The sequence below is a fragment of the Capricornis sumatraensis genome, chromosome 8 (genome assembly GCF_032405125.1).
Source record: "Capricornis sumatraensis isolate serow.1 chromosome 8, serow.2, whole genome shotgun sequence".
NCBI classification, from domain to species: domain Eukaryota; kingdom Metazoa; phylum Chordata; class Mammalia; order Artiodactyla; family Bovidae; genus Capricornis; species Capricornis sumatraensis.
In genome coordinates, this window is record NC_091076.1 from 8,535,123 (window position 1) to 8,548,916 (window position 13,794).

The 13,794-nt window shown below is 49.7% G+C and overlaps 1 protein-coding gene across 1 annotated transcript; it reads right to left on the reverse strand.

The window, feature by feature from the left end:
• Nucleotides 1-1,491: 1,491 nt before the first annotated feature.
• On the reverse strand, nt 1,492-13,794 carry STIP1 (stress induced phosphoprotein 1). Its single transcript, XM_068976750.1, has 13 exons — nt 13,731-13,794; nt 10,284-10,493; nt 9,627-9,768; nt 9,331-9,472; nt 8,387-8,555; nt 7,268-7,394; nt 7,075-7,177; nt 6,739-6,859; nt 5,432-5,653; nt 3,009-3,045; nt 2,699-2,802; nt 2,374-2,546; nt 1,492-1,929 (listed from the first exon to the last, which is right to left on the reverse strand). The coding sequence occupies exons 1-13, from the start codon at nt 13,737-13,739 to the stop codon at nt 1,857-1,859; spliced, it is 1,632 nt and encodes a 543-aa protein (XP_068832851.1). The 5' UTR covers nt 13,740-13,794; the 3' UTR covers nt 1,492-1,856.

Here is a 13,794-nt window from a genome sequence, read left to right on the forward strand (position 1 = left end):
CAGCGGAATAGCTGAGCAGAAAGTGAAAGTCAAGTTGCTTAGTCGTGTCCAACTCTTTGCAACCCCATGGACTGTAGCCTACCAGGCTTCTCGGTCCACGGGATTTTCCAGGCAAGAGTATGAGAGCGGGTTGCCATTTCCTTCTCCAGGGCATCTTCCCAATCCAGGGATCGAGCCCAGGTCTCCTGCATCGCAGGCAGACGCTTTACCCTCTGAGCCAGTGGGCCCCTAACGTTTCATGGCCTGACTACCCCCACGCCTTGAAGTCTCAAGTCTTCAGACTCACCACCTCCCTCTGTCCCTCTACCTGCATCATGCCCATCTGGGGCCAGTGCCCATGAGGCTCACTCCTGTTCTGCCCTTGTGCAAACATGACTTGGAGGGCCCCTGGTGGCCTGTCTTCCTGGTGCATCAGGATGTAAGCTTCAGGAGAGCAGGGCCTTATATTCATCCCTGGCTCCCACAGAAATTCAGCCTTTCTAGGCAATCAATTTGGGGATGGAAATTGACCAGAACCTGGAGACCATAATACCAAAGGTGCTGCAGAATCCCCATGGAGGCTTGTGCCACACAGTCGGGGGAGGCCACCAGCAGGGGTGGGAGGGGGGTGGGGGCAATTCCTGGGGAACACCAGCTTCAACTTGTGCAAAGTCAAGGCAGGAGGAAGTACAGCCAGCTGCTGGCCTCAGCAGGTTGCTAGCCCCAAAGCTTCACTCTTGGAGCAAATGAGGAAGTTTTAGTCCAGCCCCAGAAGCCACCCCAGTCCAAGACGAGGGTTTTTAGAAAATTTCCTGCAGCTGTGGAAAAGTGTAATTAAAACCTACTTTAAGCTCAGTTCAGAGAACTCACACATACCAGCTGAAGGCTTTTGAGCTCTCCAGTAGGGAAATCTGAAGCATCTCCTGCAATGAAAATTGGTTTTGGTTCTTGGATGGGACCCACTGTTCTCTGATCAAACTGGCTTCTGGCTTTGAGTGTGGAGAACTGACAGTATGGGAATCACCTGGAAGTTCATGGGACCCTCTGGAGCTGGGGCCACTCTGGATCGGGCCATCTTTCAAGTTGTCCACTGGGCGACAGCACCACCTAGTGGCTACGTCGAGAGGCAGTGAGTCACTTAGGCGTGTCCGACTCGGCCACAGGCTCCCCTGTCCCATCAGATTCTCCATGCAATACTGGAGTGGGTCGTCACTCACTTCTCTAGGGGATCCTCCCAACCCAGGGATGAAACCTGGGTCTCCCTCACTGCAGGCCTGGTGTCTGAGGCACCAGGCAAGGCGGTGGAACCGAGTAAAGCTCACACCCACCCCACCATTTAGGAAGAGAGAGACAAGAGTGTGCCTGGTTCCTAGTAGTCAGCTGGCACTCACACCTCTTCCAACGCAGGCTGTGACTCCTGCAGGACAGCTGCTTCAGTCTTTTGGTAAAAAAAAAAAAAAAATCACTCAGAGACATAACAATGTATAACCACGCCTGACTGGCTTGTTTTATTGGAGAAGAGGACGTGGAGTTAACAATGTGAATGAAGACAGTTGGGACCTGAGGTTGGGAAGAACACCCTCCCCTCCCCATACAAGCCCACTGCCCCAAATAAAAAATAACCAACTATGGGAGAGCAGCTGAGACAGCGACTGGGGGGCAGGGGAAGGACCATGCGTGTGCTGGGAGGGCCCAGAGGCAGCAGCTGCACGAATACGCGAGTATAAGTCTCTGAATCTTCCATGTAGGTCTGTATAAATATATAGATATGCTGTTCGCTTGTCTCCCCTTCTCTTCCCTCTGCTCCATGCTGCGTGCCGCGGTCCCAGCTCCTCTTTCCACATGAGGGCGAAGGGAAGGGGATGATGGGCAAGTCATCACCGGATGGCTATCAGACCCACATCCATCAGCTTCTGGATCTTCTGTGCTATCACAGGATTCTTTAAGTGTCTGGCAAGAGGCAAAGTTATTTGAAATGAGACTTAACCCCTAAAAATTTTTACCTGCTTGCAGAGCAAGCCCCAGTGCAACCTGCCCTGGACACTACCAGCAAGAGGTGGTGAGGGGAGTCCTGGTGGAAACTGCCCTGCGGGAGAACCGCACGGGCCTCCTCTGCCAGTGGCCAGAACCTGACAACTCTCACTGGACACGAGCCCACGGACACAGTAAACTGAGACCTTTCCCCAGCAACACTGGTCTTTCCAACTAACCACTTAGGCCATTATTGCCAACAAACAAAGCCCTTCCAGCTCACCACCACCTGCCAACCTTTCAACCAAGAATTAGACACTACACACTCCACTTAGGCGGATCACACTGCTTCCAAAGTTGTGCATTCTCACTGTTTTTGTCCACCTTTTCCCTCCAAGGCCGTCAGCCCCCAGCTCGACTCACTCGCTGAGCGCCTGCGGGTCCTTCTGCATCTGCTCCAGGATGAGCCGCATGGCCGGGTCACTCATTATTTGCTGCACCTCCGGGTCGGCCATGGCCCGCCGCTTCACATCCTCGGGGCTGTCGTGTCGGTTGTACTGGGCCATCATGCAGCGCTGGTAACCATCTGCGGCCTCCTGCATTCCAGCAAGGCCAGAAGGGGAGAGCGTTAGCCTGGCTCACTGCTGCAGCAGGCCCACGGTAACAGGGGTCATGGAAGGGGAAGGCAAGAGGGAAGATCAGAGAAAGGAGGCAGGGCAGGAATCCCTACAGGCCAGGGTGGCCCCACCTTGCAGCTGGAGTCCAGGTCGAGCGCTTTCTGGTAGACATCCATGGCTTTTGTGTAGTCCTTCATCGCCTCCAGGGCGGCTGCCTTCCGGGTATAACCCTTGACTGGAGACAGGAAGGAAGAGAGGTGAGGCATCACCCAGAACACACTTCCGAAGCCCGCTCTCACCTCCTCTGAACACCGTCACTCCTCAGCCCAACACTAGCTTCAAAGCGTTACAACCTCCCAAGACACACAGGCAGAGTGTGCTCTCTCTTCTCAACCCTCTGGCCAGACAGGGGGCAGAAGAGCGGCACAGCAAGACACTCACTGAAGGTCGGCTCCAGCTGGATGCACTCCTCACAGTCCTAGGAAGGAAAAGCAGGACCGAATCAGGCTCACTCCTTTCGAGGCGCTCCCCACAGCTGACTCATCACCTGGACACAAGCCTAACTGCTCACCCAAGGCCATTACAGAGCACTCCACTTTTGTTCTAGTGCTTCTTTCACTTATTTTTGGCCGCACGGGGTTTTCATTGCTGCGGCTTCTCTTCTCACAGAGCACGGGCTCTAAGGCGCGTGGGCTCAGCAGCTGTGGTTTCTGGGCTCTAGGACACAGGCTCAGTGGCTGTGGTGCGCTGGCCGAGGCGCTCTGCAGCGTGTGGGGCCTCCTGGGCCAGGGGCTGACTCCACAGCTCCTGCTTTGGCAAGCGGTTTCTTTACCACTGAGCCACCAGGGAAGCCCCTTGTTTTATTTTTAAAACTTTATTAAAGTACAGTTGATTTACAATGTTGGGTTAGTTTCAGGTATACAGCAAGGTGAATTAAGTTACACATATACATATAATCGCTGTTTCTAAGATTCTTCCCCATATAGGCCGTTATAGAGTATGGACTGGAGTTTCTTGCGTTTCACGGACGGTCCTTATTAGTTATTTTATATATAATAGTGTGTATGTGCCAGTCCCAATCTTCCCCCCCACCCCAGTACTTCCGTTAACTCTGGCCTCAAGGTGATTCAATAGCAGGCCCAGAGAAAGAACAAAAAGAGAACAGAGAAGCAAAGTAAAGAGAACTTCAAGACACAACAAACCAGATCCCAAACCATCTCACAAGGCAAGGGGTCTGGACTCCTTAGAAGGCTGATGTCACTGAGGGAAAAAACCCCGAAATGTAGGGAAACTTCTACTTTGAAAAATTAAAGAGGACAATGATCACCAGAGGAAATGAATGGACCCTGATACTGACAACTCCATACCTCTGTTTTTAGACCAGTAAGGAAATCTGAATATACACATACTCAGATAACATTATGGCTTTAGCTTTGCTATTATTAGGTGCTAATAATGTTGTGAATGGATAAGGAGAGTCATTTCAGGAGATGTATGCTCAAACACCTATGAGGTCAAGTGTCAAAATGTATCATTTCCTTTCACAAACAGTTTTAGCAAGCGTCAGTGCTTACAGTTAAAAAACGAAGGAAAACACAGGTATTCTGTATACTTGTTTGACGTGTCTTCAAAACATAAAATTACGGGACAAAGAACGCAATGCAGTGTGCCGTGTGCACTGCAGCCCAACCAACAGCTGCCAAGAAGCCCTAAGACCAGAAGCGATCCTGCTCATTCCTTCCTCCATCTGCAGTTTGGGAAAAAAGTCCTACACTACCTCTCAGATGATTAACAATGTTATTCTCTGCTTTGCAAACCAACTTGTTTTTGACATGGCCCTTGTGCAGTCCTACCAGCAGCAGTGATGTCTCTAGGCTGGACAGACCCAAAAGATCTGGGTCATCAAACAAAACCATCGTGGACTCAGGTACTGGGGTCTCTAGACAGACCCAATTGCCAAGATGCACACATGAGCTCATGTTCAAGGGCATGACGGACAGCAACTCCTCCAGTGCTGAATATTAGCATACCTGACCATATGCAACGTGACTTACAACAGCAGACCCGTATCACTGAGTACCGAGGAAAGGAAGGATGGTAAAGTTCCTACAGAAAGCGGGGCAGTTCACCCCTCCCCCAAATTAAACACAGAAGTGCAATACCTCCGCTGCTGCATGCAACACCCGGAAGGACCGACACGAGGAACAGACAGACATCTGTACACCCCCGTTCACAGCAGCGCCGCTCAGCACCGCCCGAAGCCGAACAACCCAACCCCCACTGATGGGTGAACAGAATACCATTCAGCCACGAGAAGGAAACACCGACACGCTACAACATGAACCTCGAAGACACTATGCTAAGTGACGTGAGCCAGGCACAAAAGGTCAATACTGTATGATCCCACTTACAGGAGGCCCCCAGAGCATCAAATTCAAAGACAGAAAACAGAACACTGGTTGCTAGGGGCTAGAGGAGAGGAACGGGGAGTTTAGTGTTCAGAAGATGCAGTTCCACTTGGGAAGATGGAAAAGCTCTGCAGCAGAGGGTGGCGATGGCTGCACAACAGTGTGTGCGGACTCGATGCCACTCAACTGTGCAATTAAAACGTCAGAAAGGCCAAACAGTTAACACATGAAGAGAGGCAACAGGAAGGGAAAAGGGTCTACTTTCCCAGGCACTTCCCACGTGCCAAGTAACACTGCACGGGCCAGGACAGGGCACACACAGGCCCTGCACTTCACAATCTCATACATGCACCACCACCTTGAATCTATGATCAAAATAAGAACATCAAACTGATGCTAATGAGCACATGAAAAGAGGAAGACACATTCCTCATGGACAGGCTGCCCTGCCCTCACCTTGAGCGCCAGCTGGAACTCCAGGAGCTTGGTGTAGCAGGCAGCTCGGTTGCTGTACAGCTTGGCATCTTTGGGGTTCCGTTTAATGGCTTCTGTGTAGTGCTTCATGGCCTGGGGGTAGTCCCCTTTCTGGAAACACTCATTGCCTTTGTTCTTCTCCTCCAAGGCGAGGTCAGGGTTTATGTAGGCCAGCCGCTCTTGCTCCTTCAAGATTTTCTCTGCCTAAAAAAGGTTCTTTAAATAGTCATTTAAACTCTCGTAACACTGGGCTAATAAACAGTCTTATCAGAATTTCAGTTTTCAGAAAGTACTGCTTGGCGGTGGTGGTTTAGTCACGGTTGTGTCCGACTCTTGCGACCTCACGGACTGCAGCCTGCCAGGCTCTTCTGTCCATGGAATTCTCCAGGCAAGAACCCCAGAGTGGGCTGCCACGTCCTTCTCCAGGGGGTCTTCCTAACCCAGGAATTGAGCCTGGGTTTCCTGCACTGCAGGCAGATTCTTTACTGACTGAACTGTGAGGTACTGCTGGTGAGATTTAATTTTGGGATTAATAATTTTACAGTCCTTACACTATGTACGAACTACAAAGATATACTGTACAGCACAGAGAATACAGCCAATATTTTATAACTTCAAATAGTTTTGAGTTGCTGTTGTATGACTGAAATAATGGAAATCAACCTTATGTCAATTAAAGAAATGAATTTCACATTTCTCATTATCAAGGTGTATATACTATGAAACAGAACAAACAGTATTGCATACACTTGGTACAAAGATATGCCTTATATGGAAATGATGGATTAACAGCTCTTATTTTTCTGACCAATCTTTCTGTGAATAAAATCATCCCCCTACATACTTTGGTTGTATAAAGAAAACATTTCAGTTCGATTCAGTCGCTCAGTTGTGTCCGACTCTTTATGACCCCATGGACTGCAGCACGCCAGGCCTCCCTGTCCATCACCAACTCCTGGAGTCTACCCAAACTCGTGTCCATCAAGTCGGTGATGCCATCCAACCATCTCATCCTGTCGTCCCCTTCTCCTCCCGCCTTCAATCTTTCCCAGCATCAGGGTCTTAATTTACAATAAAAGCCACAACGCTGTCAGTGCACTGACCCTCAACAAATTTAAGGTCAAAACCCTGGCCAACTAAAAAAGACAGCAGAAAAACTGGGTTATTTCTATGTGTTCTCATCATTAACAGGGGACGCATCATACAAAATAACCGAGGACAACAAATTCATTACTAAATAAAAATGACAATAAATCGAATTAAGAAAACAGCCCTCATTCCCTACCCACCTGTTGGCATCTCTTGAGCACATCTGGGGTTCGGTGCTCTGCCAGAGACTTGTTGTAGAAATGGATGGCATCCTTGTACTTTTCTTCTTTGAAATAAGAGTTGCCAATTCGTGCGTAAGCTCTGACAAAGACCCAAGGAAAAAGAATTTGCTAAGGGCAGAGCACAGACAAGGTCAGCCTCTCCAGAGGAAAGACATCTAGACACAAGCCCGCATCGCTGGCCTCCGCACCACGCCCTTCTAACGCCTCTGTCTCAGCCCCCGCAGCCTCCTTTCCGGCCCCCCATGCAGACACGGGACCCTCCCCACTACCCAAGGCACTCCAGGGCAATCGTACTTGGCAATCTGCCGGTAGTCTTCTCGGTTTTCTCGCCCCACTTCAATGGCCTTCTCACAGAGCTCCCGGCACTGACCGTAGTCACCCTTTTCGAAGTACACGGCTGCCAAGCAGAGGGTCAAGAAGGAAGTGTCAGCCCTTGCCTCTTCCCCGGGGCCTTGGGAGCGCTCCCGCGCCCGGGCCCAGGCCTCACCTGCTTGGTTGGTTATGTACGTCATGTTGGTGGGATCCAGGTCCTTGGCTCTGTCGTAGTGCTTCAAGGCTGTGTCAAAGTCCTTCTTCTTATAGGCTTCATTCCCCAACTCTTTTTCTTTCAGCGCCTAGAGGAGGTGCCGAAGAAAGAGGGCTGAGCACACCTAACCCAGACGGCAAAGGGAGCCAGCGCCTGGGATGTCACAGGCACGCGCAGCACACACACTCAACGATGCTACAGGAAGCAGGTTCTCCACACCCAGAGAGGAGTATCAGCTGTTGGGATGGAAAACTGGTTTCCTCTCTGCTTCCTCCGAGACACTCCCTTATCCCACCTACTCTCCTGGACCTTCGTCTGAAAGTGAGGGCTTCCTCAGAGAAGGGGAAATCCTCTCAGCTTGAAAGAGTGGGCAACACAGCTCTGTGCTGGGTTTAACTCTGATAGGCTGAGTAAGTTCGCTCTCTCTCACACGCAGTCTCTGGGTCCAAGCCACCAGGGAACATCGGCAGAGGGGTGAGGAGGAGCGGGAGGGGCTGTCCTGGTGGCAGGAGTCTTCAGCAGACTCACGACCACCCACACCGTAGGGCCTTTTTCCAGCTTTGAGACACCATGAGCAACCAACGCTTACCCATTTAACGGTACTAAATTTGGCAACAATCTGCTGTTCCCATTTATAAGAAGGGAAATAAAACCGTTCAGCACAGGCCTGCTGCTCTGAAAGACTGAAAGTTGTCTGCTAAGCCAGGAAACAAGCATATGAGCTGACAGACAACATTCTTCTGGATCACAACAAGAGCAAGGACCACACAGTCTTCGGGCTGACCCTGGCTGATTTCCACACTGCCAGAACCAGGAGCCAGAGCCACAGTGGCCATGGGACCCTGGGGCAGACTCTGAGACATACGATAGCCATGGAACTGCTCGGTACATGGACCTTTTAATACACTAAACATTTTAATTACTGAGAACAGTAATTTGACCACACACTGGGCACTCAAAAAACCACCACAACCATCCGAAGTCTGAAGATGGTCCCACCTGACACACATTTCCGGCTACTGGGCAGGTTCTAGATGCATGACAGTTAAGTGTTCCAGAGCAACACACACACACACCAACCTGCTTCTTATTCTCTGGAAGATCTTCTTCCATTGGCTCTGGTTTTGTCTCCTTTTTGGGAGGAGGTGGTGGCGGAGGTGTTGCAACCTCCTCCTCTTCATCCATACTGCCCAGATCAACTCCGAGCAGGACGCTAAGAGTAGTCATGATCCGGGGATCTTGCAGTTTCCTAGTATTGGTTAAAAAAATGAACCAATTAAGACAAATGAACTTAGTCTTCTCCACAACTGACCTTAAACCCCACTTACTGCTAAAGCTCAGATTACTGTATTCTCACCCATGGGAAGGTTGCAAGATTCTGTACTACCCATGAGTTACAACTGTGGAATGCTCAACCCCTAAAAAATCCATATAAAATATGAGGTAACGCAGATGGGATTTGTTTCTCGAGGCCAGCAGACACACACGGAGTGAGTTAGAGGCACACTCTGTCTGATCTCAGGAGTCAGAGGCACCCAGGCAGTCACAGACACCAGCACAAGAGTTAGAGAGCCCATCTTTAGATCTGATGTGCTTTCAACCGTGAGTTTCCACTCCAACACACCAATAGAGAGCTATGCTGTGTTCTCACTATCAAGGTACATGTACCATGAAACAGAATCAATGGTATTGACATACACTCGGCACAAAAACACACCTCGTGTGAAAATGTATGCCTGTGTATACAGAAAGGACAGAGCTGACGCCAGGTCCGCAAGGTAAAAGTGCAGTGCAGGTGGTGAGGGGCAGAACAAGCCCTCCAGATTACTCTAATGCGTGATCCCCCCGACCCTTTCTAAAAATACAGACAGACAATAAAGCAGCAAACTCTGACTGCTCTTTGGAGGAAAAAAATAAAGGCAGAAACCCCAGTCTGGTCTAGGGAACCCCTACCACAGGGTCCTAGGAAGAAACCACAGCAGTCGTGTTTGTTTCTAGAGACAAACCTGCCGCCTGGAACTTACGTGCCCAGGTCGGACGGCTTGTTCCGCAGCTGCTCGATCAGTTCCCGGTAGGTAGGATCTGCGAGCAGAGTCTTGGTCCTGGGATCACTCTCCAACTTCTGGTACAGATTAGGCATGTTGAAAGGGTTCATGAATTTCCTTTCTGTTTTGAATAAAGGAAAGCGCACCACCAGGAAGTCGGTTACTGTGCCCCCGCAGACTACTAAACCAACACTGGGGGGTGGGGGGAGCCTCACCACCACCCACCTGTAAAACAACAGTCAATGAAAGGGGCAGGGCAGTGTTCTGGAGCTTACCTGCCAACCGGGCCTCCATATTCTGGAAACCTTCTTTGAGCTGAGGATTGTTTGCTTCATGTTTTAAACCCTCCTCATAGGTTTGCTTGGCTTCTTCAAATCGGTTTAAGAATTCAAGAGCCGCTGCTTTTCGTGAATAGCCCTTAAACCAGCAAAGAAAGATAAAAAATAAAAGACACCCAGAGGTAAATTCCAAAGATGAACTCAAAACAATCTACTTTACAATTCATGGAACAAAATGGGTCTTCACGTGAAGACCACAAAACAAACCAACAAACAGAGAGGGGACCAGAACACAACGGTAGCATCTAGTGACCCTGAGGAGCACGGCTGCTCCAGCCCCAGGACACAACGGTAGCATCTAGTGACCCTGAGGAGCACGGCCGCTCCAGCCCAGTCCATCTTATGACGCCAAGTGTTGCTAGTTTCTTGAGCAATTTTCTCTTAGTACAGAAAATAAAACACGTCTTAACTAATAGTACCTCAGATTTGACAAAATATGTCACCACTCTGAGGAACATTCTCAAACAGGTAGGAGGACTGGGGAGAGGGCACTAGCCATCTATGAGTCTCTCAGGACAGGTGACCAGGCAGGCCAGAGCTACCCCCCGAGAAGCTTCTGGGCACCTGAAAAGCCCCCATTCGCGCGCGGCTTACCTTGCCCCAGTCAGGCTTCAGGTCAACGGTTTTGCAGCCGTCCTCGTAAGCCTTCTGGTAGTCTCCTTTCTTGGCATAGGCCGCGGAGCGATTGCTGTAGAGCACATGGTTCTGGGGGTCTAACTTGATGGCTTCGGAGTAGCACTGGAGCGCGTCGTCAATGTTGCCGGCACTCAGGGCCTTGTTGCCCTTCTCCTTGAGCTCGTTTACCTGAGAAGAGAGGAACCAATAGAGTTTCTCCCATGAAATTCTTCAGTTCCAATTTCTCAAGTGACACCCATTCCTTTCTGTAGCTGTTAACAAACTAGCTACTTTACGTACCAGAAAAAACAAATCATAGATTAACTAATTTACAGTTCCCACACCTGTGTGAAACAGCAAGGAAAAAATAAAATAACAAGGAAGAAGCGGCCTGTCTCTGCTCTTTGCTGGCTCCCTTGGGCATTTACACTCCAGCCACTCTTTCAAAAGTCTCAACTTCGAGCTGAAGAAGCCACTCTAGGACATATGCGTGAATTCCTTTTGTGGAAAAAGAAATTTCTTTGCCTTGGATTTCCAGAGTTCCAATGATAAACTGAACACAGGCCTAGTTGAAGAGGGAGCCTCCTCACTGAAGAGGGAGCCAAGAACAAAGAGGACTGAGCACGCACTGGTACACGCTCCAGCAACCCGCCGGTGCCAGGAGGGCTTCAGGAGCATCAGGATGCTCACCTAGCCTCAGAGAACAATCAGTTTCCACTGGAAGATGTCACAGCATGGCAGATTGTGGCTGTTTCTTAACCCGGTAAAAATGAAGCTAGGATAAAAATCAATTTTTGTCATGTTTAAGTATTAAACATACTTAAACAAATGAAAGGGCTACCCTGGTGACTCAGTGGTAAAGAATCCACCTGCAATGCAGGAGAGGAGGATTCGATCCGTGGGTGAAGAAGATCCCCTGGAGAAAGAAATGGCAACCCACTCCAGCAGTCTTGCCTGGAGAATCCTATGGACAGAAGAGCCTGGCCGGCTACAGTCCATGGGTGGCAAGAGTCGGACATGATTTAGCGACTAAACAGCAACAAAACAGATGGAAGGAGGATAAAGCAACACTCCTGCAGTTCACTCCCTACTCTCTCAAATACCCAGAACAAAAACAGCAGGAACACACCAAAAGGTTTATCTGGTGTGAAATGGACCTTGGCCATATCAGAACAGGGTTCTAATTATAAGGCTTCTCCAAATCAGGGAGCCCAACAAGAGGGGAGGGCCACCCCTCAAACGCCCACACATCGGTCACAACAGCTGTGTCACTCAGGATACAACCCATTCTTTCTTGGTATGCCCATCCAGTGTACTGATGCAAGAAAGAATTGCTGTGAGAAATGACTTTGGAATCCTGAGGCACACCAAATGGGACCCTCCACTAGCCAGAAAAATCTTAAGACAACCTCCAAGAGGAAAAAGGAAAGACTACCAAACTTAACCAGCAAGGAAAAAAATCTTAGAATATAGAATGCAAGCTGGAAGGTGAGAAGTTAAAAAACTCAAATAGTTTCACAAGGCAGCTGAGAATATGTTGGTGACATTCTTGCCTATCCTACAGAACATTTTCCGAACTGAGCGCACCTTTCCTGTAAGCAGGAAATCAGCACTTGAAAACATCAAGTGGATGGAGAAGGAAATGGCAACTCCAATCCAGTATTCTTACCTGAAAAACCCCACGGAGAAAGGAGCCTGGTAGGCAACAGTCCATGGGGTTACAAAGAGTCTGATGCGACTTGGCACTAAACAAGATGATTGTGTGCTAAAAATTTGAAGTGCATGCATTTGAACTGATCAACTGACACATAATTTATCCAGTTCTATGCCTGCCTGTATGTGGTCAAATTTTATCACTGTGAGATTTTATCTGAAAGGTTCTTAGTTTAAAAAAACAATTTTACACACTCAAAATTTCTCCAATTTGAGTGTTTCCTAAAACTGAAACATGCATCTAAGAGGGAAAGAAAGGTTACATGTTGAATGGATGCAGGACAGTGGGTTCCAGCACACCTGGCCATCTTGCACAATGGCCCTGGTAAACATGCAGTCCCTGAGTTCACTCACTCGGTCTACCTGCATGTACACTTCTACTATGGGCAACTGGGATAAAACAAAATTTTTTTCCCGTATTTTGATAACTTCGGTTTGAGATCTCTTCTTGAATTTAAAACCAGTTTCTTGTCTATATCACAGCCTATTCAATCCCAGACACAATTTAGTTATCATGAGGGTGCAAAATGTTTAAACTCTCAGTTTTCACTCTTAATTTTTTAAAAATTTAGCAAAGAAGCTCCACATTTGGCTAAAGGGAGCAATAGGTATACAAAGGTAAAAGATTCCGTTTTGTAGATCACACCAATAAAAACTCCGAGCTGTTCCTCCTCCTCTCCCCAATCAACCATTACAGCCCAATAACAGGTTCCAATTCAATAAAACCTCTCTAGGCGTCTCACAACCCTCAGGCCACAGAAGACACAATTAACTCACAGAAAGTAACCCACAACAGCCTCAAACTCAGCCTCCCAATAACGCTGAAAGGAATCAAACAACTTACTTCTCGCTGCTTAACTATATACTTTAAATTTTCTAACGCAACTAACTCCTCCTCGTGCAATTAAAAACCCACGTTTTAGAAGAACCAGTCCTCGGTTAATTCTTGAATCACACACACAAAGAAAAAACGAAGACGGGGAGGTGCTGCACATATGATTTGTAAAACCCTGGCAGAGATGAAATTCATTCCAAGGACTTCTGTTGCATCCTCTCGTTTCCCGAATCAGGCTAAGAAGTCGGCCTGCTGCTCATCATACCTTCACTCAACACTCTTCCACCCCGGCCTTCCATGCAGAGAAATAGGGTTTCCCCGCAACTGGCTACCGAGTCCATCAGCTACTTGCAGTGTATTCCCGTCCCCGCGTTCCTCCAAGTTAACTGGGGCCAAGTCCTGGGTAACAACCTCTTTGCAATCTCTGATCTCTCTCCCAAAAGACGAATTCCCAGAGGTTGACCTGATCCCTCTCGCCTTTCGCAAGGCCCCTCGCCCACCTCCAGCCCTCCGAACGCCGCGGGCGCCATCCCCTTGCTCAGCCTGGACCCACGTCCTGGGAGGCCTCAGGGGCCCAGCCGCGGATCCTCTTCCCGCCGCGGGCCAGACTTAAGCCGAACCGGTGCGTCCCCCGGCCCATCTCGCCGAGTTGACTGGCGACGGGCACTGAGGCGACCCCGCGCTCCCCGCCGCCAGGCCTCGCTCCCAGTCCGTCCGCCGCGGCCCTCACGCCCTCGCCCTCCCCGCGGTTCCGCCGACCCCGGCCCCCCCCCGGCCACAACAATCGGGCGCCCGCCCCGCCCCGCCCCTCCACCCACCGCCCGGCCTTGGCGGGTCCCAGAGCGGCCACGGGCCTCAGCCCGCCCCTCCCCCTTCACCTGCTCCATAGCCCGGTCCGGAACCCCGTTGAATAGACTCCGTCGGCTCCGCGTTCCCAACCGC